The sequence below is a fragment of the Lepidothrix coronata genome, unplaced genomic scaffold (genome assembly GCF_001604755.1).
Source record: "Lepidothrix coronata isolate B3197 unplaced genomic scaffold, Lepidothrix_coronata-1.0 Scaffold158, whole genome shotgun sequence".
NCBI lineage: Eukaryota > Metazoa > Chordata > Aves > Passeriformes > Pipridae > Lepidothrix > Lepidothrix coronata.
Window position 1 is genome coordinate 1,740,292 of NW_016690338.1, and position 27,451 is coordinate 1,767,742.

The window sequence follows — 27,451 nt, forward strand, 5'->3', positions numbered from 1 at the left end:
TTATTAAGAGGAAATATCACAGAAGAGGATAAATGCTGCGCTGAAAGGCTTCTGTCAGGAATGCCTTCTGGCCTGGTGTTTGTTGCCTGGTGGTTACTGCATGCAGTTATAGCTTTTAAATTAAGCTCCTTCAAATTTATGGTCCTTTAAATTAAGTTAGGTCCCTTTCTCTAACAGATTTGAGTATTTTTATTTTGAAATTTATTTTTTGGCTTTACATTTGTGTCTTTTTTTTGCAGGACTGGAGAGAGACAAATTTGATAACAAGACCGTTTCATTTGAGGAGCATATAAAGTCAGAGCACAACATGTGGCATTATTTGTACTTTATAGTCCTTGTCAAAGTCAAAGATCCGACTGAATACACTGGCCCAGAGAGCTACGTGGCACAGATGATTGTGGTGAGTCAATTTGGGCACGTGCTTTATGCAACTGATAGCTCCTTGCAGCTACAGCAGCGAGTATCTTTCTTTTTCCCCCTCTCTCTGAATAATAGGAGGGATCGATCTGTGTTTTTAAAGATCTTTTCACATGCCTGAGTCTGCAACAAAGCCTGATCTTAAACGCAGTGAAAAGGATGAGGGCGCAGGCCACAGTCTCCAGTTTGGCGGCCGTGCTCTCATGCTCTGTGGGTTCTGCTGCCTCATTAGCCAGACCCTGGGCAGGAGATGCATCACAACATCTGGTGCTGCTCCGGCTTTGTCCAGTATCCCTGGGCTGCTGTCCAGAAAAATAACATCTCCTGCTGAACACTGAAGCACAGGGTCAGCATTGAGGGCTAGTGCTTTTCTCCTATGACTGCTCTGAACAAGCTGTTGAAAAGACCAAGAAGAGCAGCTGCAGGGATTTGAAGAGCCACAGAAACTGCCTCTTGAAGCAGGAAGAGTTTGACTTGGACTCAGAGAGAGAAATGTGATGACACTGGGGCAGAGAGATGTTTGATTACATTTTGTTTCCAGCCTGCTACCTAAGAGAATTCGTTCTGGTGAGCGAGAGGGATGGATCATCAAGGCTGCCTGGCTTGGGGCTTCATTTTTGAGGAATTCTTCTTGTCTGCTGGGATATTCTGGTGCAGTATTTTCTTCCTGTGGACTTCCTGGCAGGTACTGCACTGCTCAGGGCCCATGCCAGGGTCTGTGGTTGCAGAGCTGGCACATGTCTGAATCCCAGAGGAGAGTGTAACCGAATGCGCATCAGGATTTGCTGTTTATGCATTTCTGGAGCCACGTTTCTTACCAAGAGCATCTGCCCTGTTATCCCTCATCAGGCCTTTGACTGGACATACTACCCAGCCTCATTATTGAGATGCTGGGTGCCCTTTTAGTCCTCAGTTTAGTGAAAGGGAAGATTCTTCTCCTTTAACTTCAGCTGTCTTCACATCAGGTGCCTGGCTTCAATCAATCCCAGGTCCCTGCCTTGTCAGTGCAGAGAGCTGGGTTATTTATCCTGCCTTCAGATAGGTCTCTACGAGAGCTGGAGTGACTCACCTTTCTCACTCCATTGAGAGCCTAAATGGTTAGTTTAGATAAGATGCCTAATTGGGAGCTGGCTGAAATAGAAGAGGTGACTCCCAAGCACTGTGCAGGCTTATGCAGAGCTTACCTTGAAGAACTCACATTAGTGGAATGGCTCATGTTTAGACAGGAGTGTGTGCTTTACTGCTTGGAGCTGCTGTAAGTGCTATTATCCCTACATGGGAAAGTAGTGTGGCAGGTGATGGGAATTCAGTGCTCAGGTATAGAGGAACAGCCTGTGTCCATCAATTTTGAACCGTCAATCTCACTGCCCAGCTCAGGGCATTTATCCTGTGGGAAGTAATGGATCTACACTTCTGCAGTGTGATGGGAGAGACAGAAAACCTAAGACAAAACCTAAACCAAATCCTTACAGCCTCTGTAGCGTTACAAGAAATTATTTACAGTGGCAAGTTGTCCTGTTACACATGAAAATATTTTAGCTTATCTCAGGAATGCCCTTTAATTTGTGGAATCAATAACATCTCCAGACTCTGGGGCTTATCTCACTTGTTTAGTCCTTCTCTACTCCTCTTCCTCTCCCTGCAGTGTTTGTGTGATTTTAAACTTTGTGGTATGTATGTTAAGTATTAATGTTTAATTCCAAGAGACACATTAATATTCATAGTAAGCATATTCATCCTGTGGCAGCAGTGGTTTGACTTTTCTGATGTAATTCACCAGTGTATTTTACTTTTACATTAATGGTGGGAACTCCTGTTGGAATGTCTAAAATATTAACAGAAAACCACCAAAAACTCACGTGACCTCAAGCATTGAACTGATTTCTCAAAGCCCCTGTTCCTCTGTGACAGAATGCTGATGTAATCCAGATTTTGGGATTATTAAACCCTCTGAAGGAAGACTTTTTTTTTTTCCATGGGTATATATATAAAGTTTAAGGTTGTTCTGGATGGTGGGAGAGGTACATATGGACTTAGAAGTGTAAAGCTTACACGGAATGGAAGCAGGAATGAAGGAGTGAGGGGAAAAAAAGAGAAAGAAATGTTTGAACAAACTACAAGTGGCTGGTGTGAGATTAGTAATTGTGTCTTTGTGTAGTTTAAATTCCCGGCACAAAATCTAGGGAAGGTGTGCTGCAGAAATACTGGTGCTGCATAACAGAAACAATTGGAACTGCTTAATTGAACAAAAAAAGGACGCTTTCCTTTGGAGCCAGAGAGTTTACTGTATATCACATGCTTTGAGGAATATTAAGAAATTAAAATAATCTGTCTGGAAGAATGGAGTACGATATTCAGCTAGGAGAAGAGATTTAAAGATACAGCTTTGCTCAGGACCCAAAGAAGAGTCAAAAGGAAAGCTCTCAGAGGTAGTTTTGCAGCTATTGGTTGTGTTTCACAGAATGTTAGTGATGAAATTACATGACAGGCGTGTGAGATGTACTACATTCTGTGCAGAAATTAAGCCTGAGTGTGGTTTGTGTCCTGAAGACAGAGAAAGCAGCTGATTCAGACTTTGTGACAGGCTGAAAGCTCCATGACCATTCTTCTGATGCTGGGAGAGGAGACCAAGTCCCTGTCAGAGACCAAGTTCTGGTTAGGATCTGGCAGAAAAGAGCAGACTTCAAATTAACCTTTCCCAAGGGGCTTGCCAGTGGAACTGACTCATTGCTGAATAAGGCTTATTGGGGGTGTATGGGATTGCAAGAAATCTTTATAAGATTGTTGGAATAACAGGAAAGTGTCAGGACCTCTTTGAGGGGACCAGAATGAGATTTTATATTTCATACTATACCAGAATATGGCTGCAAAAACTCTGTGATCCATACTCCTGGAAAACCTCTCTTAACTCTATTTATGATTAGGAATGCCTTCTATGGCTGCTTCTGTAGCTTTAATGGATCAAACCCCAATTCTGTGTTTTGACAGCCAGATTACTTAGAGAAAATTTCTACCCAAATCAAATCTTCAAGGCTCAGATCTTAAGACCCTTTAAATACAGGGTCAAAATTTTGGAGCATACTGCAGTAATTTCTTTAATAGGAAGTAGAGTAAAGCTGCAAGTATCATCCTCACTACCCCTACAACTCTAGTTAGGAACCAATTATTATTTGCACTTGTCTTCTACTGTCTCACGAAGTATTGCAAAAAGTAACATTGGAATGATTATCAGTATTAACTAAGCACCAGAGAAAGCATCTACAATTTCTCATAAACTCTCTTCTCCATTGCACAGCCTCGTCAGAACCCAAAAATATGACTGTCTTCTTTATGACTCTCAGTCTTTTCTATGTATCATTTGTCCAGCAAACAGTGAAGCCTCTGGTTTGAAGGCTCGCTGATATTACAACTGATTCAAAATAGGAATACTGTGGTTTTCTTCTTTTGGAATATTATTTGAAAGGCTGGATGCCGAAATGGAAGGGAGTCATTTATGCATCATAGTTCACTTCTCCAGTTTTCTAGTTCAAGAAGGGGAAAGAACATGTAGGAGATGTTTACACACCCCTCGCTCAAAGGCAATATTTTTGCATTTCTGTTCTGAGTTTGTATTTCTGTTCCAAGGGTGGTTTGTTTTGAGGCATTTCCGTTATCTTGCATGTCTCTGGCCTCAAAAGACCCTGGGGCAGAGGAGTTTAGCTTTCTTCATCTGGACTATGGACATTGTCTGCAAACTCCTGGTGTTCCCTGTGATTTTGATTTTCCCAGCAGCTCTGTATGGGCTTCAGTGCTTAACATACTGCTCTGAGCAGTGACAGAAGTACTCAGTATCTCTCCAGCTTTCATAAAGAAAGGTATTAATTTTTATTTTTCTTTCTTTTTTAAAAAAAGCATCAAGCATAAAATGTATTGTAAAGTAGCACACAGTTTATGCACCTTAAGCTTTTCAGGCAGTTACTTTATGGAGATGTTGGTGGGAATAAAGCACATCAGCTCTTTTAGTGATGCCCATTCTTCTTGCATACTATCTTATATCACTTATCAGGTGAAATATCAATGAATATTAAATCAGAGTAGTAGGCTTTATTATTTGTTTGTTCTTCGGGTCTTTTTTATGAAGTCAGACAGGTATTATACAATATCCAAAAGGACAGGAACTTTGAAAAGCTGGCTACATACCTTGCATTTGCTCTGAGAAATTGCATGAATGACTCCCCTACTGAATTTTCATTCCTGCAGAAAACATTCCTTCTTATCTGACCCATTTGACCAGAAACACCATCCCTAGCAAAGCCAGAGTGATGCACATTATTTGTATTGCATCGATAAAGCAATCTTTGAATGTTCCTTGTGTCCATTTGTCAGAGGAGACAATTTAATGCCATAACTGGAACAATGAAGGTTAATGTCCAAATTTTTAGACTTCATTTTTGAGAGGTGTAATTTGTACACACAGATTTCACCTAAGCTTTGGTAGCTGTAAATGGAGAAATGGAGGTAAAAAAAAATGTAGATGATTAGTTACTGAATTTTTTGCAGCACAACATATATGAATTAGTCTGTGATTTGTGCCTCCATTCATTTGCAAAACTAAAAGGCTATTGGAATAGCAATTAAATTAATTATTTTGCCCATTGGAAGAATGAAAGACTTGAGCAAACAAAGCCCTAAAAGTTTTGTTCTTGCATGCTCTGTCCACAGTTCTTAGCAAGTTTCATAATGGCTTTTATCAGCATTAGTGTGCTACCTGTCATAATTACATAATTACAGCACCTAGTTATATTATTACTTATTTACTCTAATTGTGTAATTGGATGTAATTGGTGCAATTACATAACTCCTCAGTTGAGAAAACTGCTCTAAAACCAGCCTATGCTCCTAAGAGTAAAGGATACTGCCATGAATTAGGCTATCCCTCTAAAGCAAGGCAATCTTTGGTGGGAAATTAAAGGTTCTGTTCTCAGTCGTGGTCATTGGGATCATGAACCTTTTATTCCCATCAACATTACAAGGATGAAGCAGCAGGTTGAGCAGCACCAGCCTGGAATTCTGAACAATGGTCTTGTCATTCAGTTCTTTTAAAAGCACTTCTGTGGCACAGCAATGACCTGGCATTGGTCATGTGACAAAATATCTTAGCTGCTTTATTTTAAATATTTTGAAGGTGTCATCTTTTTTTTTCTTTTTTTCTTTTTTTTTTTTTGTTTTAAATTATTAAATAGAAGTATTTAGCAAATATTATGGCCATTTCCATGTCGTGGGGAAAAATGCATTCTCCATTTGAAACATTCTAGTTGTTTTGTTTCTTGTTTTTAAATACTGAAGTTTGAAAATTGAGCTGAATTTAGGGCTCCGTTGAGCCAGTGCTGTTGTTTCTGTTCTTCCTACCTCCAGCCTTATGTTTTTGCCTTCTTTTCCTATTAGATACCCAAAGTTGGTGTTAAATTCAAAAGCAGCACTGGGAACCATGCCAAATGAGCCACTGAGAAGCCTCACAATAGTTGTCATTGTGCCCATGCTGTGTGCTGGGCAGCACCAGCCCGTTTCCCTCGGCATCCCTCTCGCTCCTGCCTCGCCTCTCCTCAGTTTGCCGTGTTCCCACCTCGGGAGCGGAGGTGTGATGTGAGCCGTGGCAGCACCAAGCTGCTCCCAGGGTTCAGATCCTGGCCAGAGTCGCTCCATGAGGCTGTGACCCCCCAATGCAGGAGCAGGGAGAGGGGACAAGCTCGCTCCTGGAGCCAGAGCTGCTTACGTACAGTCCCTGGCGTACCCGTGTGTGGCCTGCAAAGGCATTTTTTTCCTGTTAATTGACCTCAGCAGAAGTATTTGACTGTCAAAACAGCCCAAGTGTGAGCCAAGTGGTGCCTATGGAGCCCGACAGCTGTGGGTCAGGAGCCTGGCTGCCCGTCCCCTCACACCTTGGAAAAGGTTGCTCCAGGGTTAGTTAGTGAATGTAAAGTCATCTCGCTGGTGCCAGACCCTGGTGTGCTCCCCTGATGTCTGACATGGTCAGTGGCCATCCCCAGGTGAACCCCGTGGGGGGTTCTAGAAGAGGCAGGTCCAAAGGGAATTTGGACAGGGGATGTGGAGGCAGTGAAAAAGTGCTGTGCAGAAAGGAGAAGAGCATGCTGACAGCAGGGAGGGGAGGAGCAGGGTTTGTGGAACAAGCTGTTCTTTACTGCTGTCGATTTTTGTCAAAGAATGTAATAAAATAATATGTACTAAGAGGGCTGTTGACCTCTGCTCTTAAAATATAACTTCTTTAGAGAAGAAAAAAAAAGTTCTGACATCCAGGGTTTCTTCTTTTCTGTTATCCATCATCTTTTTGAATTTTGGGGGTAAAAGATTTCCCTCGTAGTTTTTATCTCTAGTCTGTAGATATTCTTGTTACATCCAAGGATCACTAAACACTGGACAGGTAGAGAGAATGACCTAAACCAGAGAAATGTCAATCCAAGGTACAGCATGAATGCTGCAGAAGATACACTTGGGATGTCAGGAAGACACTCCGGGTGCTTTTCACGTGCACTCTGGTGATTCATCCCAAACAATTTGAGAAGTTTCCTCCCCCAGATGTCCACCGTATATACCCTTGTGTCGCAATTAACCACAACAATAGCAAAGGGGGGAGGAAAAAGAGACGCCGCAGATCACAGCCCAGAGTACTAATGTGCAAATTGACGGCCACTGAAGTCGTGCCAGTCTAAACTGCGCTGGTTGAGGAGAGGACAGGGCACTGATTCTGTTGCCTCTACGTAGGTGGGATAATATCAGCACACAGCTGATCGGAGTGACCCCTTCAGCTGCCACAGCTGAATCTGCCAGGGACGGTGAGCTGAGTTCTTCAACTGGCTCACTGTAAATAAGCTGTATTTTTAAGGCATTTTCATTATCATGAATTCTGATTTGACATGATCTGGCAACACACGGGGTTGAAAATCCTTACAGGACTAGTGCACACAAACGCTGTGCTGGAGCGGGGCGTGGAGTTTATAACTTTTGGGAAGCTAATAATGCTCCCTTTGTTAGGGCTGAGTTATTTTACTTTTGGAGACTGGCTCTCCTCCAAAAACCAGCAGATGTTATCAAAGCAAAACTTGCAAGGATGAGATGTATGTACATATCATTAAGCAATGAAACTTTTTCTTAATTGCTTTTAAAAGGCTGATAGGATGCGTGTCACGTTATGAGTAATTACTTACCATGGCAGTAATACCAAGAGCACAAAAGCTGGCTGCTAAATAAGATCTGAGGTCTCGCAGACAGGCTAATTTCCTAGGAAATACAACGTTGGTTTTGTCTGCATTTGGGTTTTCATAAAATAAGCAATTAAAAAATATGCCTAAATAGATGATTTACTGCTCCTTTTTTTTTGTTGTTGTGCTCAAAATAGAAGAGTGAGTGAGAATGCAGCTCTCTGTGTCCTTCCATGTGGGCACAGGCCCTGTGGCTTCAGTTTAGGTGCACCAACTCCCAGAGAAAGTCCTTTTTCTGCATCAAGGCCTGGCTCAAGTTCACAGAGGACCTCAGAGCTATCGAGTGGTGATGCAGTCACTAAAATAGAGCTGAAACTGTGCTTTGCATAGGTCCGACCACTGCTTGGGTATATGAGAGAAGGTCCCTCTATCCTCATATATCCAAGTGTTATCCAGTTTTACATGTACAGAATATATTGAGGTGCTGTTGTTGTTCTTTCTGCTGTGAGTTATTTTTCTATTGTTGCTTTCGTTGTTCAAAAATAACGATAATTGCTGTAGGTAGTCCACTGCTATTTTTGCTTCTCTGTACAATTTTGCCTCTACACTATTATCTCATGAAAGTGCTGAACACCTCCCTCTCCACTTCATAAAATAAGCAATCACACTAACGTGCCTAATTAGCTGCTTTCCTGCTCATTTGTGTGTTTGTCAAAGCATGAAAAGTTAGCATCATGTGAGGACTTTGCATCTTTGCACAAAGCTCCTATTCAACAAGAGAGCCAAGCATCTTCTTTTCTGCTTGAAGGGCTCTGCATCTTCCAGACATGGGCTCTTTGCCATAAATAATTCAGTTGACCTGCTTGGCCAGGTGGTGTGTGAGGTGTGGGTAAACAAAGGGAAAGGTGGGCTTCATTTGGTACCTCTGTCTAAAAGCTTGAGGTTTTAGTGGCTTGAAGTTTATATACAACCTTTTCAGACAGGCAAAATTAATTATCCTGTTGCTGCTTGAACAGGAAACCATGGATCTGATTTGATCCTGCCTCCCTAGAAGTGATGCCATGAGCTGCAGCAGAAGAAAGATGGATATCAGTAAGGAGAGTGTGGTGATAACCTTCACCCCCAGCTGGCTCGGTGAGGGAATGGCTGTGCCATTCCACAGAACCCTTCTCTTTGCTTAGCCCCTCACATTCTTGTTAACTCCTGAAGGGACAGGTCCCAGCACCAACACAACCCTGTCCTTTTTTCTCTGTCCTTTCAAATCAGTTCCCAATACAAAGCTGTAATGTGATTGCAAGTTACAGAGTGGAGCCTAAAACTTCCCGAAAGCATATTCATTGAGATTTGGGCTTCTTTTTACCCTCCTGAGGTCCAGAGTCAGTAGTTTGATATGACCCAGCACTAGTCTTTTTGTCCCCTGTGGTATTGTGGCTCAGTTGTAAGCTTAGATTAATTTCCTCTGTGTCTGAAAGATTTGGCCACCTGTCTGTTGACCAGTATTTAGGCTTCAAAGACTGATTTTGCTACAAAGATGAATTCTGCCTTGGTGATACAGTGCAGTCACAGCCCCCTTGTCCTCCTTCCAACTTCAACTCATTCAGTTTGCAAAGGAAAATAAGTGAGCCGAGTTGGGTTCCTGTTTGTTCGCTTGCTGCTGGCCTTAAAAACTCGAGGAGGGGGTCTGGACAGGAGGCTGTGTTCCTTGAAACTTGCACATCCCCACGAACACGGGGTGGAGGTGTTCCAGCTGGAGCGCCCTGGAGCTGAGTAGCACTGCTGGCAGGACACGGGCTGCGGTTCCCTGCTGGAATTCACTCTCGCCTTGACCTGCCAGAGACTGGAGCTGTTAACTTTCCAGGCAGCCTGCAAAAGCCATCTTTTATCCCTTTGTTAAAGAAACATGTGGCTTGAGATGGATCTGCATGCAGGCAGACCTTTAGTCTGTGATTTCAGATGATGGAAAGGCTCTCCAAGGCACTGGATAGGCACCTACTGTTATGCTTAAAATCCTGGCAGTAGCAGAGCCCCAGTTCTCCTGGGATCGGCTGTGTAGGGTTTTGCCTTGTGAAAACTGGGCCTTACCTGGGATCACAGATAGTGATAAGAAGACGAACCCCAGAGGAACAGTGTGATGAGCAGATCCCAAAACATGTCAACTGAATTAATTTGATTTTGCTCTATGGGAGAAGCAACAGACAAAAAATACTCCAGTGCTGTTTGAGAATATTATTTCAACATTTGAAAACAATTATTGTTCTCTGTATTACAGTGGTATACTAAGCTTCTGGCTACTTGAGTAGGAGAGAGGCTGAAAAATTGTCCACAGCCAAGGCAGATAACTGCAGATGCTGAGGAAGGGAAAGGCTATGGGTTTCCCCAAAGACATGAGGACAATCAGTAAAAGATGAGTTCGAGGCCATTGCCTTACCAGGAACACCATTTAAAAGTAAATAGGCGTGACTTTGGTTGGATCAAAACACAGCAGTGAGATTCTGCAAGATGTAAAACAGGGAAAGGCTACAAAAAATGCAGTTCTGCTTCTGAGCTCTCACAGTGCAGAGACAGCAAGATTTTGGGAGGATTGGGTGCAACATTAGTGTGAGCTTGATTTGCAAGATGCTACAGACATGATGAAGTTACTTGTTTTCTGTATCTGTCACGGGAAGAAAAATCCATGGGCCTGTATTACTGTGCATGGATAAGTTTCTGAATTTGTGTAACTTTAGTCTCATTGTGCCATTTATCTTTTGGGACCAGCTTTATGAGATTTGTGTCAGGTTTTTCTGTTTGGTTGCAAGGCTAGTTCGTGGAATCTTCTCTCTTTTTAGTGTGGTGGATGTGTGTATGATAAAAAGCTAAGATTGCATCATCTTTAATAAAAGAGAAGATATATAGCCTAAAGAAATCAGATTAGTTGTAGAGAAAGAAATCAATCAGGTTGGCAAATTGCATCTGTGGGACAAAGTGCAAAATGTTTGTTTCATAGAGTATTTATTGAACAAATTTGTTGAGAAGATGGTTAAAAATGCTCTACAGAAAAAAAAAACTGGGAACCATTTTGTTCAATTTAAATGACATTGATGTATTTTTTACATCATGAAATCTTGCAATATTACCAACAACAATCCCTGATAAAGTACTTTACACAATTGCCTCACAGGGCATTTTGAGATAAAAGTATATATCGGGGATTGTAAATTGGCTACATCCAATTTATATATAATGGAACCCACTACAGCCATCCTCCAAAATTCAATAGATCAGGAATCACATTACACTTCTGTGAGTTTGGGGTAGTAGGAGCTCTAAAGAGTCTCCAAAACAAACAAGCCACTTTAAATCATATTTAATGAACCCTGTGTGTTTTATACACATGTGATTAAAATGTTTTGTTTCTGTTTTTCATTTTCCTGGGTGCTGCTGAAGGAGAATTGTAACTCCGGGTTTGTGAAACTGATCATCTGCTTGTTCTCAGGAGAAAATGCAGTTTAATTGAACAGCAAACCATATTTAAATGCTGGAGGGAAAAAAAAGAAAAAGAAAAAGCAGATCTGTACGGAGAATCCATTTTAATATTTTCCCACCAATGCAAGCTAGAATACTAAATGAAAATGTAGTATAGGCAGATAACAATCACAGGGTAGCGTGGTGGTTTTTGCTCTTATTGATCTATGCCTGCAGCTTCTGAAAGCAGCACACAGTGAACACAAACCTGAGTGAGTAGATGTTTCAACTTGAGGGCCCAGTTTTGCTAGTTTCCACCTATTTCCAAAGGGAATAGGAGTGTTTTGTGCTTCCTTCCCAGTGGGCAGGTGGCACCTTGTGGGATCTGCTGCTCACCGTGCCACAGCCAGACCTGGCATGGGGCCAGTGCTGAGCCATTGTGTTTGCATGTGCAGAGGAATGTGCAGAGAAACCCATGGGCAAGTATTTGACCAGAGCAAGAGATTAGAGAGCAGGCTGGTAGTAGTTTGATGGTGTTCCGGCCCATAAGGCTGGAAAGTGGCCATTGTTTGCTGCGTTTTTGTCAAGAGATGCTTCACAGAGAAACTTAGATTTTTTTTTTCCTCTCCTCTGAGTGATACTCAAGTATGTGCATTCATGATCTTACAGGTCTTTTCCAACCCTAACAGTTCTGTGATTTTATGCGCATATAAGGTATGTGCATGACTGCATCGTTACTTCAAAAAGCAGTGCTGGGTGGCGATAGGTGATAGTTCTTATTAATTTTAAAAGAAAGTGTTGTTCTTTCAGTTGTCTTTTCATACTGCCCCATGTGCAAAATACATCAGAGTCAAAATGGGCCTAAAGCAGGAACATCAGATCAGGATTCAAAATGCCTTGGCTCTGGCAGTATCCTAAGCCAGAACAATCGTGCTGCAATCAGCAAAGCTCTGCCTGTGTAAAGCTGAGAACAAGGTCAAGTCCTGAGCCTCTGAAAAATGAGTCTCCAGCTGAGTCTTTGTATTTCCCAAAGATTCTGTTACACCAAATTAAAGCTAAAGCTAGGAAATGGACACTACTTGCAAAATACAAGGTGACAGGACCAGAGAACTAAAACCAAATGTGGAAAAAAAAAAAAACACACGCCATGAATTTCAACAAGTATGCTCCTGAATCCTGTGCTACAAAAGATAGGAAGTAGAGGTCATGGTTTGGAGTCTAATCATGGAGTTAGGCCCTGGTTCATTGGATCAAACCAGCAGGCACATTGACAAAAACAAGTCAAAATTGGTGGTGTCCTCAGCAGCTGTATGCCCCTGAGGAGCAGACATCATCTGTGTCCCCAGCAGGGCCTGGTACTGGAGGGTATGTTTGCTTTGCAGTGGGATTCGTGCCACGTGCTTTTGTCTGGAGTTCAGTGTCTGGAGTGCGCCTGCCAGCATGTTTTGTGAAGGAAAATCAATATTAAAAGGAGAATAGGAGAAGGGGGAGCTTCATCCTGCTGGTGCAAGCAGTGTGGGAGTGTGGGGGTAGGAATGGCCAGGGGCTGGAGAGGCATCGGAATTCCGGTCACTTTAAACACGGTCAATGGGAAGCAGAAATGCCATTGCTGTTCAGCTCGGCGGGAGCCTGTCCGGCAAACCAGCAGTGAATTCACTGAAAGGATGTCAGGAGCAGCAGGGGAAGGAGAAGGAGAAAGAAGTTAGAGCTGGGAGGGGATTGTTCAGCTCTGCTCTGCACTGGGGTGGCCTCACCTTGAATATTGTGGCAGTTTTGGGCACCACAATATAAGAAAGATATTGAGCCATTAGAGAGTGTCCAAAGGAGGCAACAAAGATGGTGAAGGGTCTTCCTTGATGGGAAGCCGTGTGAGGACACTGAGGGCACTTGGTGTGTTCAACTGGAGGAGACTGAGGGGAGACCCCATTGCAGTTACAACTTCCTTGGGAGGGGCAGAGGAGGGGCAGGGACTGAGCTCTGCTCTGGGGGGGACGAGGGACAGGACCCACAGCCTGGAGCTGTGTCAGGGCAGGGTCAAGTTTGATCTCAGGGAAAGGTTCTTCCCCCAGAGGGTGGTTGGGCGCTGACCAGGCTCCCCAGGGCAGTGGACACAGCACCAAGGCTGCCAGAGCTCCGGGAGGGTTTGGATGATCCTCTGGGGCACAGGGGGTGACTGCTGGGGATGGTCCTGTGCAGGGATGAGGGTTGGACTCGATGATCCTTGTAGATCCTTCCAGCTTGGCATATTCTGTGATTTTGGTGGCAGTGGTGGGGCTGTGTGGGCAGCTCGGCACCTCTCCTGTGACAGGATTGCCCAGGACACTGTGGCACTGGAAGAGCAGAGCCTGAGGGGTTCAACAGCAGCAGCAGCAGCCATTGAACCAGCTGTGAGGGGAGAGACAGAGACCTGCCAGGTTCCTCTGCACACAGACTGCCATTGCATTATGCTGTTCTTCCCCCACCGAGGCAGCTGGAACTAAACCAGAGCCTCCCATGCTGCCATTAGAAGGTTCCTTTTTTAAGGACATGTGCACTTAATGTCAGAATATTGAAACCATACCCACATGAATAAAGTTAGTAAGCCAGTGATTCATTGCTGTTTCAAACCTCTATCTAGCCACAGTAAATTTCTGCTCAGTAGTGACAGTCTGTGTCCACATGCAGGCTATGATTTACAGTTCTATGTTTTGTATCAACAACATCTGTTTAATAAAAGAGGAAAAAAAAAAAGCCAAGGACATTTATTTTCTAATCTCTGTACCAGATGTTTCGTTATGCACAAGATCCAGGGATTATATCAGAAATAATTTAATTATTTTAAATGAATAATCTGAAGTGTTTTTCCTAAAGTATGTCTCGTAACCACTAACAACATAAAAACACAGGAATGTGGAAAAATAAACTCATGTTTTGCACAAATCTATAATTATATCTATTTTAAGGGCACAAATATTAAGGACCACATCCTAGCTTTAGATGGTGGTGTTGGGATACTTGAAGATTTGCAGAGGAGAATATCAATTCTTGGGGTTATGATAGAGATAAGGTGGCAGAGAGCAATTGAAACAGCAGAAGAAAGTAGCATCTGAGAAATGAACATGTCTTGCCCGCAACAGGGGTGTGAGAGCACATTCCAACTTATGGCCTTGACTTGGAAAAATTGTTTTCATGATTGCTTCCATCTTTTGGAAATGCCAAGTTCCTTTGGTGTGTTTGGTAAGCAGAAATATTGGGATGCTTGTTCTTTACAGAACTTCAAGCTGAGTGTTGAAACTGCCCTGTAGAGCATCAGTGAAAAATCTTTGCAATTTGGAGTTAATTATGATTCCTCACCATAATTTTTGCAGGGATATCATAAGTGGGAATGCTGATACAGAAACACTGAGACATTTATAACTGACTGGCCTGGATATCAGTCTCACAATTACCCAGAATTATGGCGATGGGTTCTGTTGCAGCCCTCAAAAAGTCAGCTAAGTTAAAATGAAAGTAAATGCATCAATGACACTGCTAAAGCAAACGGTTGGTCAGCGTTGTGGTTTCAACCTTTTTTTCAGGGGGAAACAGGTTTCTCTACTTTTCTGTGAGCTATGGGAGCTGTAACGTATCAATCCAGTACAGACCCAGCCAGACCTATTAGGTTTTTTGTTGCATACAGATTTATCTGTAATTGCCAAGGGCTTATTTTTATTTTCTTTGAATTACTGTCGTGGATGCATATAGATGCATAACAATTCCTAATTTCCCTCCCTATATTCTTGTACAGCACAGATTGCTTATCAAATACAGTCTTAACATTAAAGTGTCAAACAGGATTTGCAGAAAGCTATTTGGGTTTGTAGTTTAGGATGAACGTTTATCAAATTGTGGATTAGCTGAATCATGCACTGAACCAAATTATTATTGTCTGTGATTAAATCACAAAGTGGTTATTGCCCTGTGTCATCTAAAGCACACGATAGCTTAAATCTTTTAAATCCCTTTTTTAAGGTGGCTGTAGGAGCTACATAACTCCAGACTTTTAGGACCAGACTCTGTCCCTGGGCAGAAAAATAATAGCTTTCGAAAGGTCGCTTGGACTGATCTCTCTGCTTATATGGGCAGCATATCTGGGAAGGGAATGGATGGACTTATTTACATTTCAGACATACAGAATAATTCTCAGTAAATAGATCTCTTTGTACCCAGCACTCAAGTATTTATTCAAGGTGCTGGCTCAGAAAAAGGGAGTGAACAGTCTGTTCATTCCCGTGCCTGAAAGGGCACACGGGCTGCCTGCTTGGAGAGCAGCAATGCCAGGGGTCTGTTTTGCCTTCATGCCGAGGGCACAGTGGGGTGGCAGAGGGTGAAGCTGTGCCCAACTTCCCGGCAGAGCTGCTCCTCAGTTGCAGAGGCCACGGGGTGGCCAATGCTGTTTCTCCTCAGCACTGGAGCAGCAGGGTTTTACCACCCAATGGGCACTTGAGGAGCTACGATCTCTCTAAAGAGGCTACAGTCTTCCTAAAGCTCGAGGAGGCTTTTTTTGGGCTGCTATGGTGGTTGCTGTTCATAGCGTGCCCATGAGTGTGTGTTGCAGGGTGGAACTCCAGGAATAGCCCAGGGCAGCACACCAGGGTGCTGGTAGCAAACCTTCGTGGTGATTGATGTCCATGCCCCCCTTCTGCACCCTTCAGTGACCACAGAATCATACAATATGCTGAGTTGGAAGGCACCCATCAAGATCGAGTTCAACTCTTGGCCCTATGCAGGACACCCCGAGAACCCACCATGTTCCTGAGAGCATTATCCAAATGAAATGTTTCTTGAACTCAGACAGTCTTGGTGCTGTGAATGCTTCCCTGGGGAGTCTGTTCCAGTGCCCGACTACCCTCTGGGTGAAAAACCTTTTCCTCATATCCAATCTAAACCTCCCCTGACTCATGGTGATTGATATCTGTGCTCCTCTTCTGCACCCTTCAGTGACCATCCAGCTGAGGAGGAGAGAGGGCTTTGAGCATACCTATTTTCTTAGCCTTGGTCTTAGGTAACAAAGCCCTCTGCTGACTATCTTGCTCGCCTCGCTGAGTCACCAAGGAGTGAACAATCCATGTGAGACAAGAAACGGTGGGCTGGAGGACAGAGTGGCCTGTCTCCTGTCCTGATGCGTGCAGCTGGGGAGGTCACAACCCAGGAGGAGTCACGAGCAGTCATTGCTGCTTTTCTTAGTGAATAGATAGGAGGGAAGTCCTGAAACGGCTTGTTTTCATGTTGCAACAAGGGGTCACGGGGTGGAAAGCACTGAGAGTCACTGCAGTGGAGGCTGCTGGAGAAGTGAAAGCCTGGCACAGCTGATGGTGCCGTGGCACTCGGAGCCCGTGGCCGTGACACCATCTCAAAGTATGCATTAGGCTGCCTTTGCTCCTTGACTTCATCCCCTTTGTCCTACTCTTTGACCTATTTTCTCTTGCTGTTATCTAGTAATCTATTTTTTAAAGGCTCAGCCCAGTCTTTCCTGCTGGTTGCAGCTGATCCATCTCGCTGCTAGCCTGTGAAACCAGCACCTCCTAAAGAAACATCCCTCTGCCAATTACTCCGGAGGCATGGATTCAGCTCAGCGTGGGAGCTCGATTGAAGCCAGTTGGCTGTGCCAACAGGACAGGGATGGCTCAAGAGAGACTTCATACAAAGTATAGAAACTCTAAATTAATTTCTTCAGTCTTTTCTCCATCCATGCTCAACCAGGGCTAGCAAAGTCAGAAAAAATGGCAATGTTTTCCTGAAGGGAGGAATTAGCCCGCTGCTCTGCCATGCCCCTGGAAAAGCCCACAGAAGGGAAGCAGAGTTGCACAGAAAACTGCAGGAGGCAGATGCAGACTTTTGCTCTGAGCAGAAGGGTTTGAGGTTTCTCAGAAAACACAAGTAGCAAATCCCCTAAGCCCTGTGATTTCTCAGGCATGTGCCCTCGCCGTCGGCACCTCGCGGCTACGTGTACCCAGAGTACCTTGCAGAGAGGTTTCACCCCGGGTGAGCTGAGATTCCCACTGGAGTGCTGCCAGCCGAGGGGGGAGGATGGAGCACGCTGGATCACCACACAAAATGTCTGCCCTGCTCGTGTGCAGTCTCTTTGGCCCGCAGCCTTTTGGCAAGCCCCACCTGCCCTTTTTTCCTTTTTTTTTTTTTTCCCTTCTCCTAGCTGAACTGGCGGGGAGAGAGGAGGCTGCAGCTCCTTTCTGTCCCTGCAGCCTTCCTGTCTGGCTGGACACAGATGTATATTTAAATATGGATTCTGCAAGGCACAAGTCATGCTTGCGGGAAGAGCGTGGAGCAGGAAGATGCTGCAATCCATAGGTGGGCTGCTGTGGTTGGGCTGCTGTCCTGTGCAAGGATGAAATAACAGTAACAACTAACAACATAACTGTGTTCAACCTCGGTTGTTTAGAAAGAAGATTTTGGTACATTTTAACAATTAATTATTTGTCCAGGAGGCAGCTACTGCATTTTAAAGCGTCCCATCCACATACCTCGCCCTCTGCGAGCTCATTAATGCTCGAGTTGTGTCACCTCACACTAACCTGGTGGCTGTTGATTGAGTCCCGTGACAGCTGTTTGCAGAGGTTTGCCCTGCTCCCTGCCAGCAGCCTGCCTTTCTTCTCCAAATTGCCTCTCGGTTCCAGACGGGCTTCAGAATGTCTGAGTGAATGCTATCCTGGGCAAAACGGTTGGGTTTCTAGGAGTAATGGCTAAGGCGTGACGGATAACATCCTGCAAAACCCCAGGAGCGCACATGCAGCGTGGAGGAGGCTGGGGTTTTACAGCTTTAAGGTGTTAGTTGGTCAAGGTGAACCCTGGACCGAGCCCATAAACATTTAAGTCCTAGAACAAATGTTTGGGGTTGTACAAACATGTTAATGACCTCCAGTTAATTGGCAAGCAGTTACCTTGAGGTAAAAATAGCTTCCCCATTGCTGAGCAGTCACAGAGTGCATGTTCCCCCATGAACATTTGCAGATCACTAAAATTTTCGGCTGAGGAGCCTTGTCCAATTTGCCTTCTGGATCCTGGCAGGTTTGTGATCAAAAGTTTTTTCGTCCACAGCAGCAATTGCTGTTTGTTTGTTGCACAGACTCAGCAAACAGGGCTGTGTGCCAGAGCTAATTTTCATGCTGCCCTTTAATAAAGTTCTGCAGTTCATAATGCAGTGAAAAAATAAGATAATATTGACTGGCAAAAGCACGTGGTTCAGCAAGGGAATGTACCTGCTGTGTGCACTATAATGGAACTATTGGTGAAAGCTAGATAAGTATTTTTAACTTGAAGACAGGTTGGCAGGCTAGAATGTGTCTCCTACTGAATTTTGCATCTTTCTGATATTTTGCATGACAAAGACACACAACTGGACTGATTTCATTAGATGTGTATTACAGCTGAGAACCAAGAAGCAAAGTCCTGCCTGTTCCCAACACAGCACTTGGGACTACCAAGTGAGACCAGCAGGCAGGTGTTTGACCTGTTGCCTCTCTGCTGTAATGAAAACCTGTAGAAGTCAGTAACATCTTTTCATGAGGTCTCTGGTCCATGGAAACCCATCAGCTTCTGTCAGAACTTGGATCAAGTCCTTGCTTAATCCTCCACGATACTTAGGAAAAAAAAGGCCTGGATCTTCTTGATCTGTAACTAAACCACGCCTGGGTTTCTTTCCTGGAAGAGATTATCACAGCATTTCTAGGAAGGCAAAGCTGGGCACACATGAATGAGTGGAGTCTGCCATTGAGCTCCTGTGACTCTGGGGCTCATGGTGGCCAAGATGAGCTGGCACGTGGTGCAGGGTGGTTCCAGATGGAGCCACATCTGATCTGTGTGCACCATGGCAACCTGTGGCAGGGGGTGAGATGCTGTGCACTCTCAACCTGCCCCTGGTCATCCCTCTTTCCAGGAAGTGTGATGTTGTGCTGAGGAGGAAGGAAGCAGGTGATGCTGGATGCCTCAAGAGAGGCAAGGCCACTGAGCCAGGATGTCTTGCATCTGCACAGATTTGTGTGATGTTCCTCTGGATGCTGCAGTGTTGCGGAGGGTCAGTCCACAAAAATCTTTCCAAAGCAGCTGTCGGTCCCTGCCTTGTGTCCTGAAGGAGTGGCAGATGGAAAACAAAACCGGCAAAGTGCATTTCACAATTCTGGCAGCAGTTCTCGGCAAACAGAGGAACCGCAATGATGGATTGCTCTCAGATTGCTCTCCTTGTGCAGCCTAGCTTTGAAACTTTGGTGTTGTTTTGAGTCTTGAAGGGGCTCCTGGTCCCTCAGCTGGCTCCTGTGGCCTTCCATTTGGTATCTTCAGGTGGTTCAAGCAAGAGGAGCTGTAATGGGTGCATATACCAGAGCTTTCCAGGAAACATTCAGATACAAGTACAGCTCTGTTCTCTGTAGCTGCCTTGAATTAACGTTCTGTGCCTGTAGTGGCAGACAAATTTGCTGGCAAACATTTTGAAAAAAAAAGAAGAAAAAAAAAGGCATTGATCCAGAAAGTCACTGTGCACAAACTAAGCTTAGTATAAATGAGTACACCTGTGCTTGACGCTGGGCACGTGATGAATGCTCTGCTAGATCCCGGCCAAAATAAATTTAAAATAAATATGGGAGCGTACTGGTGGAAAATGAATGCTGGTCTTGTAAGTGGGAATGCATGCAGCAGAAATAGGAGCCTCCTGCTCCGCGTGTCAGCCGGGGATATCCAGCAGGGAAGGTCACGTGCGCTCCTTTCGAGCTCACCAGCAGAGCTGGTGAAAACAGGTTTTGATTTGAATGAGTTATGACCCATTGAAAATGGCATCATGCGTAACCACAGTAAATTGTCATAATGAGATCACGAGGCTGGAGAAGTGAGCGGCGAGGAAAGAGGCCTCATTCCACCAGTGCACACAGCTGACAGCCCTGGGCTGCAAACCGCGGCCGGGGGGCACGGTCCTACTCCCTCCTTGGTTTGGTGACAGCACCAGAGGTTGCACAGCCAGGCAAAAACTCATTAGAAGTTCTGAGTTAAAAAGGAGGAAAAAAAGCTAAAGTTCGTATGGCTTTGCATTTGGTCTTGTCCAGGCTGACCGAGGGGACTGGGATAATGCAAATAGTGGAGAAACACGAATACAATAAGTGCTTCCATGTTTACTGAGGCTTAGCTTGGTTGTTTCTAAATCATGTTGCAGTAGGAGGGGAGGCTTTGGTGATCAGGGCAGAGCACTACAGAGTTGAAAGGAAATTCTTCTGGAAGCACAATAAAGCTGTGTTCACTTGGTATATCCCTGGGCTTGCAGCTCTGTCAGGCCAGGCCTGCCTGGACCCTGCTCACGTGCAACTGCCCTGGGCTGCCCAGCTGTGGATGTTGCAGGATCATCACTGGCTTTTCTATTTTCATAGAAAAAAAATAGAGGCAAAATCTAAGACTACAGCAAGTTTGATGCACTTAAAACTTTACCAAATACTTGGACAACATAAGTAGCACAGCTCTTGCCTTCCAGGAGTTTTGTGGGTGGACTTTGGGAAAGAACTCCTTTTCATTCCTCCCGGTAGAGCGTTGTTTGTGTGGGGCCATTAGCAGCTCAGGGGACTGGAAGAAACACACTTCCAACTCATTCTGTTTCTCATCTCAAGCTATCAAGTGCACATGTCCGTAGAGGCCCGTTGCAAAACATGGTGCATATGACCTAACCACATCCTCCCACTGTGCCCAAGGTGGAGCGCAGAGGTGCGTTGGTGCAGGACCTGTTTCCCTTGTCTCGTGCCTCCAGGCAAAGAGGGTTGCGGGCCATGTGGTTGCCACTTCTCCTAGTCTTGCACCCTTCCGTCTCCTCCTTCTATCAAGCTTTGCATGCAGATATCCATGCCCCTGAGCTATGGAGACAGTTCAGGCTCATGCAGATGCACATCACCTTCCTGACTCATATCATTTACTCACAGGGTTTTTAGCATGACTGAATTCGTAGCCTGAGTCCATGGATTGAGAAACACCCCAGTTCAGTGCTGTTCCATAGAGTGCTTGGTCCTTAACAAGTTAACCCTTGGCCGTGGGGTTGTGCTTGCATTTACCTGAGATACACGGTCTGAATAGCATGTGGAAACCTAAGCCATTCCCAGGACCCCAAATCTTCCATTGTGGGCGGCTGAATCCAGGTTCCTCTGCTCTTGCATCAGGCATGAGCCTTGGGGCCGGTCTGGAGAGGACTCATTTTGTTTTCCTGGTGTTGGCTCGCTGACATTGCTGCAAGGACAGCCGAAACAGATGGAGACCAGCCAAGCTGAAGAGACAGTGGGGAAATGTGTCCCTGCATACACTTAAGAGCAAAGCACAGGGAGCACTCAGGCTTTCCTGGTGCTGGTGTACCAGAGAAGTCTCCCTAGAGCTGATCCAGCAGGCATTTCTGCATGCCAGAGCCATGGATGAATGTGCCAACACTGCCCATGCTGCCACACAGGTGCAGCTGTGGGCAACCAAGATTTTCCAGTTGGTACCTGCTTTGTAGCTAAGGAGAACCAAGAATGAAAATGCTTGTGTGAAATACTTTCTGAATTTACTGCTTAAGGTCATTTGTTTTGTGTCATCTACTGAGTAGAAGTCCTGAGTTTTCATTCTCTAGTTTCAGCACTGCATAAACCCCTACTAACACGGCTCATTTTTCTAATACCCATGTAGGAGAAGAATTTGGACTGGTTCCCTCGGATGAGAGCCATGTCCCTGGTTAGCAATGAAGGCGACAGTGAGCAGAACGAAATCAGGAACCTGCAAGAGAGGCTGGAGTCAACCATGAGCCTTGTGAAACAACTTTCCAGTCAGCTCGCTGAGCTCAAGGAACAGGTAGGTGCCCTGCCATGGGTAGCAATGTGGGCATGTGTGGGTGAACGTGCTCCCTTTCATCCGGTCACAGTCAGGACACTGTTACAAAAGAGACTTTTGTCTTAGAAAGGTTTTTTTCTGTCCTTCCAGTGAGCTTTCTGAGTAGGTACACTGATACAGGTCTGGAATGAAATTGTACTCTATTAGCAACAACAGAGAACAGGTAAGGAGAAAAGCCAAGGGGGAATTAGTTATGAAATCCTGCTGGTGGGTATGCAAGGACAGAGGGAAAACCGCCAGAGCGATGAAGGGCTGCGCATGTGGAGGTGCTGCACAACCCGGCACTGAGATCGGCGCAGTGTCAGGAATAGCTGCATACTGATGGGAGCCAGGAGAAAAGCCCTCTGTGTCCCACACTTGGATTTTTTCCCCCACTAAGAGTATCAACAGTGCTGTTGTGAAAACAATTTGACCAGCCTGTTGCTTTGCTTGTGTCACCCTTGTCTTGGTGCCCCTCCTCGGGCTCCCCATTCTCTCAAGTATGGAGCACAAGCTGCTGGCCCCCCTTAAAGCCCAGTTCCTGCCTAAACCCCCTGCCATGTTTGCTCTCGCTTCAGGATCAAAAGGCCATCTCCCTTTTTTGCTACAGATGCTGTTCACCTCTGGTTTGCTCATTACAGTTTCAGAAAAGCATCTTTGTGTTTTCTTTATGGGAAGCACTTCAGTGACATCAACAGAATTATCTAATTATCCCCCTTCAAATCCCTCCTTAAAACTTTTTCCCTGTGAAAAAGTCGACAAAGGTTTAGACTGGATGTGCTGAGACCATTGCTTATTGTGCTTACCCACACTATCCTGGTGGGATTTTTTCATCCCCCTCTGGCTGAATCTGTTCTCTCCTGGCTTAAATTTAAACTCTGTGTGGCTGGGACCATCTTTTAATTCCGTGATTGTACAGCACCAAGTGCAAATGCTGACCCTCTGCAGGGTTACACAGCACAATAGCAGTGCAAATAATACACTGCAAGACCTGCGGGGGGATAAGAATAATGTACAAATGAGAATAAAATGTCCATACTTTGCAGGAAACAGATCTCCCACTTCAAAGACATCTCCTACTTGTAATTTTCAATGCTGAAGAAAAGAATTCCACTCCCTGTTGTTTTGCTTATATGTATCTTACTCTGTGACTGCTAAATAATAGTAAAAAGAAAAAAAAGAAAATCTCAACTCGTCTCTCTCTGCCTTTCCACCTTAGATGACAGAACAAAGGAAGAATAAGCAGAGGCTGGGCTTTCTTGGATCAAACACACCCCATGTGAATCATCACATGCCACCACCCTGATACCACGGGGAGAAGCCGTGACTAGCCTTTCATCAGTATTCCCGCTTTATTATAGAATAAAAAAACTGAGATTGAGAGGAGTGAACAGTGCCTATTGTTGCAAAGTTAAAAACAACCAAGTGCCAAGATGTTAAGTGGTTTAGCTCTGGGAACAATTTGTAGCTGTTTTTCATGGTTGAAAGGGACCACAACCTAGAATGTGAGAGATACAAGGGAGCTCGTTTGTATTCTTCGACTCGACGGCTTCGGTGGTGGCTGCGACGGAGGTTGGGCAGCGTTTGGCTGCATCCTGGGAGCTGATTTCTCCCTAAAGCACTGGGATAACGGAGCTGAGCAGAAGAAGGAGAGATGTTTATTAACACAAATACGAGAGCCTGGATCAGATTCAATAGGTTGTCTCTGGCTTATTTGCCAAATAGCAACATTAGTCATATTTGCTTGGCATTTACTATTTTTTAATTACCATAAATATGTCTGTCGGGTGAGCAATAATGTTGCTTCAAGTAACTTCTACTTGGAGGGAAAGGGGAGAAGCCTCAAAAGACTGGAGGAAAAAAAAAAAAGAAAAAATAGAAAAAGAGTTGCAAAGAGAAACATTAACGCTTTTGAATTTTAGCTGTCACCATGCAATTTCTTATTTATAACATGGAGCACAATGGATCTACAGCTGTGGGAATGTTATGCACATAACACTGACAACATAACTGGAAGTGATTTCTTTCTCCTGGCTTCACATGTTTTTGATTAATGTGGCCATGAGATTTCACATACAGAGGAGTTAAACTGTGTTTTAAATTCAAGTTCCAATGGAGGATTCAGGACAAAAAAAAAAAATATACTTGTAGTTTGAAGTGTGTATGGGATTTTATTTTTTTAAAAAAGCTTAGAAATATCTTTCTGTATGGAGCTGTAATGGTGTCAATTACCTTCCATAAACTCATCTTCAGTGAGAGTTGACTTGAGTAAATAAGCACCGTATTCTGCCAGCTTTTCTTCTGAGCTAAAGATCATGGGCTTATGCTTTTGCTTGCCCTCCTTGCTTTTAAGGGCTGGCAGGCCTGGCCTGGCTGGTGGGGGACAGGGGGGCAGTATCAGAGGAGCTCCTTCCAGCTCTGGGCTCTATGAAAGGCAGCAACCAAATCACTTGTGCAGGTTTTTGCTGTATCTTGTATTTCTTGGGATGGCTTAAAAGAAAAGTTACAGGGTTTCCACAGAGCCTCAGAGGGCTCTTGTGTCCTTTAGGAGAAGACTTTTTGTGGCACAAATGGGAATTGTGTTCTCAGTTCACTTTCATTTTCAGTGGGTTTTGGTTACCAGATTGTCTTGGTGCATTTGAAAATGCACCTCTGTTACATGGAGTTGCTATTTAAACCAAAATCTTTTTGCAGTGATTTTTCCTCTATAACCTTTTCATTTTGTTATAAATGCCATTTTGATCAAAGGTGAAAATATTGGCTCCAATATTCCCAGTTTCTCCTTGTAGAAATGCTGTTTTCTTATTTAAGGCACAATTCAAACCAGCAGACGTAGAGTAAAGGGAAGGAAGGGGCATTTCACTCTCTTTATCCCAAATTCAAACCTATTCTTGAAGCTTTTTTCTTTTTTTTTTTTTTTGTGGCAATGATATGGCTGAGATAAAAATAATATACTTTAGGGTCTGATTCTTCTACCATTGAAACATTTCCCGTTGTTTTCAATTGTGTCCTTCAAAAATATCAGAAATGGCACAAGGCCAGTGAAAGTGAGTGGTGGTAGACTGAATTTTCTTCCACTCCTCTGCTGATGGGCTCACAGCCTGGCTGCTGCCAGGCATCAGCTGCTCCCCAGGCCAGAGGGAGTGTGTGGAGACAGCAGGAGGTGGGTGGCACTGGTCGGTGCCATGTCTTTACCTCTGAGGCATGAGTAGATGTGGCTGTGGCGTGGTGAGCTGGTGGTAGGGAAGCTGCTAGGTCAAAGGAGAGAACAGAAAAGCAGCTGTCTTCAGTATTTTAGGGATAAATCTTGGAGTGTGCCTTTCCTTCACGCTTGCTGTGTATGAGGTCTTGATGCTACTGCTCCGGCATCGCTTTGGTGGGAAAAACCCCTTCCATGAGCCTCGCTGGCCAGTGAGGATGGGGCTTCATGTGGTGTTTAGCACCCAGGGGCTTGCAGTGAATTAATTTTGGGAGTTTGCATCAGCCACAACTGTAACCAGCCACTGGTGTAACATACAACCCTACCTGCCTCTGACTAGACCTGCTGTACGTCACAAAGCCAAAGGAGTTGCCCACAAACGTAAAGTCAGCACTAAGTTGCTGAAGACTCAGACCCTGCAGCTGTATCAGTTCAAATTAATTTATGCAGTTCACCAGATCTAGTCACAGCTTCTGTTGCAACAGCAATTTCCTCTTCCTCACACGTGTGGTTATTAGAGGCATATAAAGCACAGTTCAATTATAAGATAAATTAAGCTATCATTATTTATTGAAGGGGGTGGGTGGTTGGCTAATACTGGAATTGGTTGGCACTTTTCTTGTTTACACTCAGAAAAAGCAGCTGTGCCACTGCACACCAAGGGAGGTTTCTGCTGCTGGAGCTGGGAAAACTTGAGGCTCGATGGATTTGTGCCCTGAGCTCAGGCCTGCAGTTGGGTGCTGCTGGTGCTCTCTCTGTCCTGCACCCCAAAGGATGTCTCCTAAGGCTCCAGAGCACAAGTACTGCTCCTCAGAAGGGAGAGCTGCAGCATCAAAAAGAAAGAGCTGACAGATATTGGCTTGCCTTTGCCACGGTGCCTTCCCAGTGTCGATAGCTTTCCAAGAGAGACCTCTGTAATCAGTGACAGTAGGTGATGCTACTTGCACAGATTGTATATATATTTCACTGAGAGTTTTGGCATTTTTGCTGTTTCTGTCAAAACTGCCCTGCTCTCATCCATGTGAGCGATCTGTACACTCACATGGGGTAACTTAAACAGGAGGCTGCTTGTGTGGGTAGTAGTTGCAGGGCCAGATCCAAGATTTAAAGGTTGTGAAACATCCCATCAATGAGTTTATAACAAAAAAACATTGTTTTATACATATATTTATATGTATATCTTTGTTTAATGCAGCTGGGGTATCCTCTTCTTAGGCAGGCATCATTTACCTTACCTATTTATATGAAATGATTGCAAAAGTTAAAACATCTAAGAGCTTTTAATGCCTTAGAGGGATTTATAATTATAAGCTCCTTGACAATTAAAATCTACTTAAGTAAATATGTCCATGGCTGCTGAATGTAACTTTTAATAAAGTGTGTCATTTTATATATGTCTGTCTCACTTATTTTTGGTACTGAAGTGGGGGAAATGTGTGTTCTGAATTGAAGACTGCTGGGAAACCCAGGCTGGTGGTCTTGGATGGGGCACCAGGCGTGCATCTGTTTCTTGAGATGGCATCAATGCAGTCCTGAGTGGATGGAGGCTGAACCCAGCAGTGAAAGGAAGGATTTATTTTATTTCAGGCGTAAATTGTTCTGTTCATGATGGGTCGGATTGCTATTTTTTGCCCTTTTTTTTTCTTTTTTTTTCATGTTTTCAGTGTAACTCTGTCAAGTAGCACATTTAGAGAGAGACCCCGAGGGCTTTCCCCTCTCTTCTGGGTGAAAGGATTGAGGAAGGAAGGCAAACAGCCTAAAATCACTGTCTCGCTCAACTCAGGCTGAGGAAATCTGTGGTCTTGTGAAAAAAAGAAGTGCCCTACAAGCCTGTGGCAGGTAAAGTACAACATACAAGTCCTTTTTTGCCTTTTTTCCCAGCTGTGTTTATCACAAAAAGTCAGTATTTATGAGGATGAGAATGAGGACTCTTCTTAGGGAGAAAAAGCCTGCTAATTAATTAATAAGAAAAATCCTATTAAATAGAGCATGCTGTTTCTCCTGTGCACTTGTTATACCAACTTGCTGTAGCCTTGAGTAGAATTAGCTTTCTTTTCTATTCTCTGGTATGAGTTTAAGGTTAAATGGAAAGGAGCTGCTTGCTACTAGGTTTATTAGATGGTTCTGCAAAAAGGATATCCTAAGAGAATCTTGGGTTTCATGCAGCTTTCAACCCAAGATCATAGTCGTATTTAAAAACAAAAAGCCCCCAAACCAGCATTAAGCTCCTAAGCCCAAATGGGAGCAGTTTTGCATGCAGGCCTGAGAACCTAATGCCAGGGCTCTTCTTTTTTTTTAAAAAAAAAAAAAATTGTTTTCCCCAAAGGTACATTTTAATTCAAGAGGCATTTCAGGG

The 27,451-nt window shown here is 44.3% G+C and overlaps 1 protein-coding gene across 1 annotated transcript in view; it reads left to right on the plus strand.

Annotated features, from left to right (window-relative positions):
* The window catches only part of ITPR2 (inositol 1,4,5-trisphosphate receptor type 2), a 243,979-nt gene extending 217,494 nt beyond the window's left edge, over positions 1–26,485 (plus strand). Inside the window, exons 55-57 of the mRNA XM_017829118.1 lie at positions 240–400; positions 21,717–21,878; positions 23,116–26,485. Of these exons, the coding sequence (XP_017684607.1) occupies positions 240–400; positions 21,717–21,878; positions 23,116–23,202 (410 nt within the window). The 3' untranslated portion in view covers positions 23,203–26,485. The remainder of the gene's footprint in view (positions 1–239; positions 401–21,716; positions 21,879–23,115) is intronic.
* Positions 26,486–27,451: the final 966 nt, after the last annotated feature.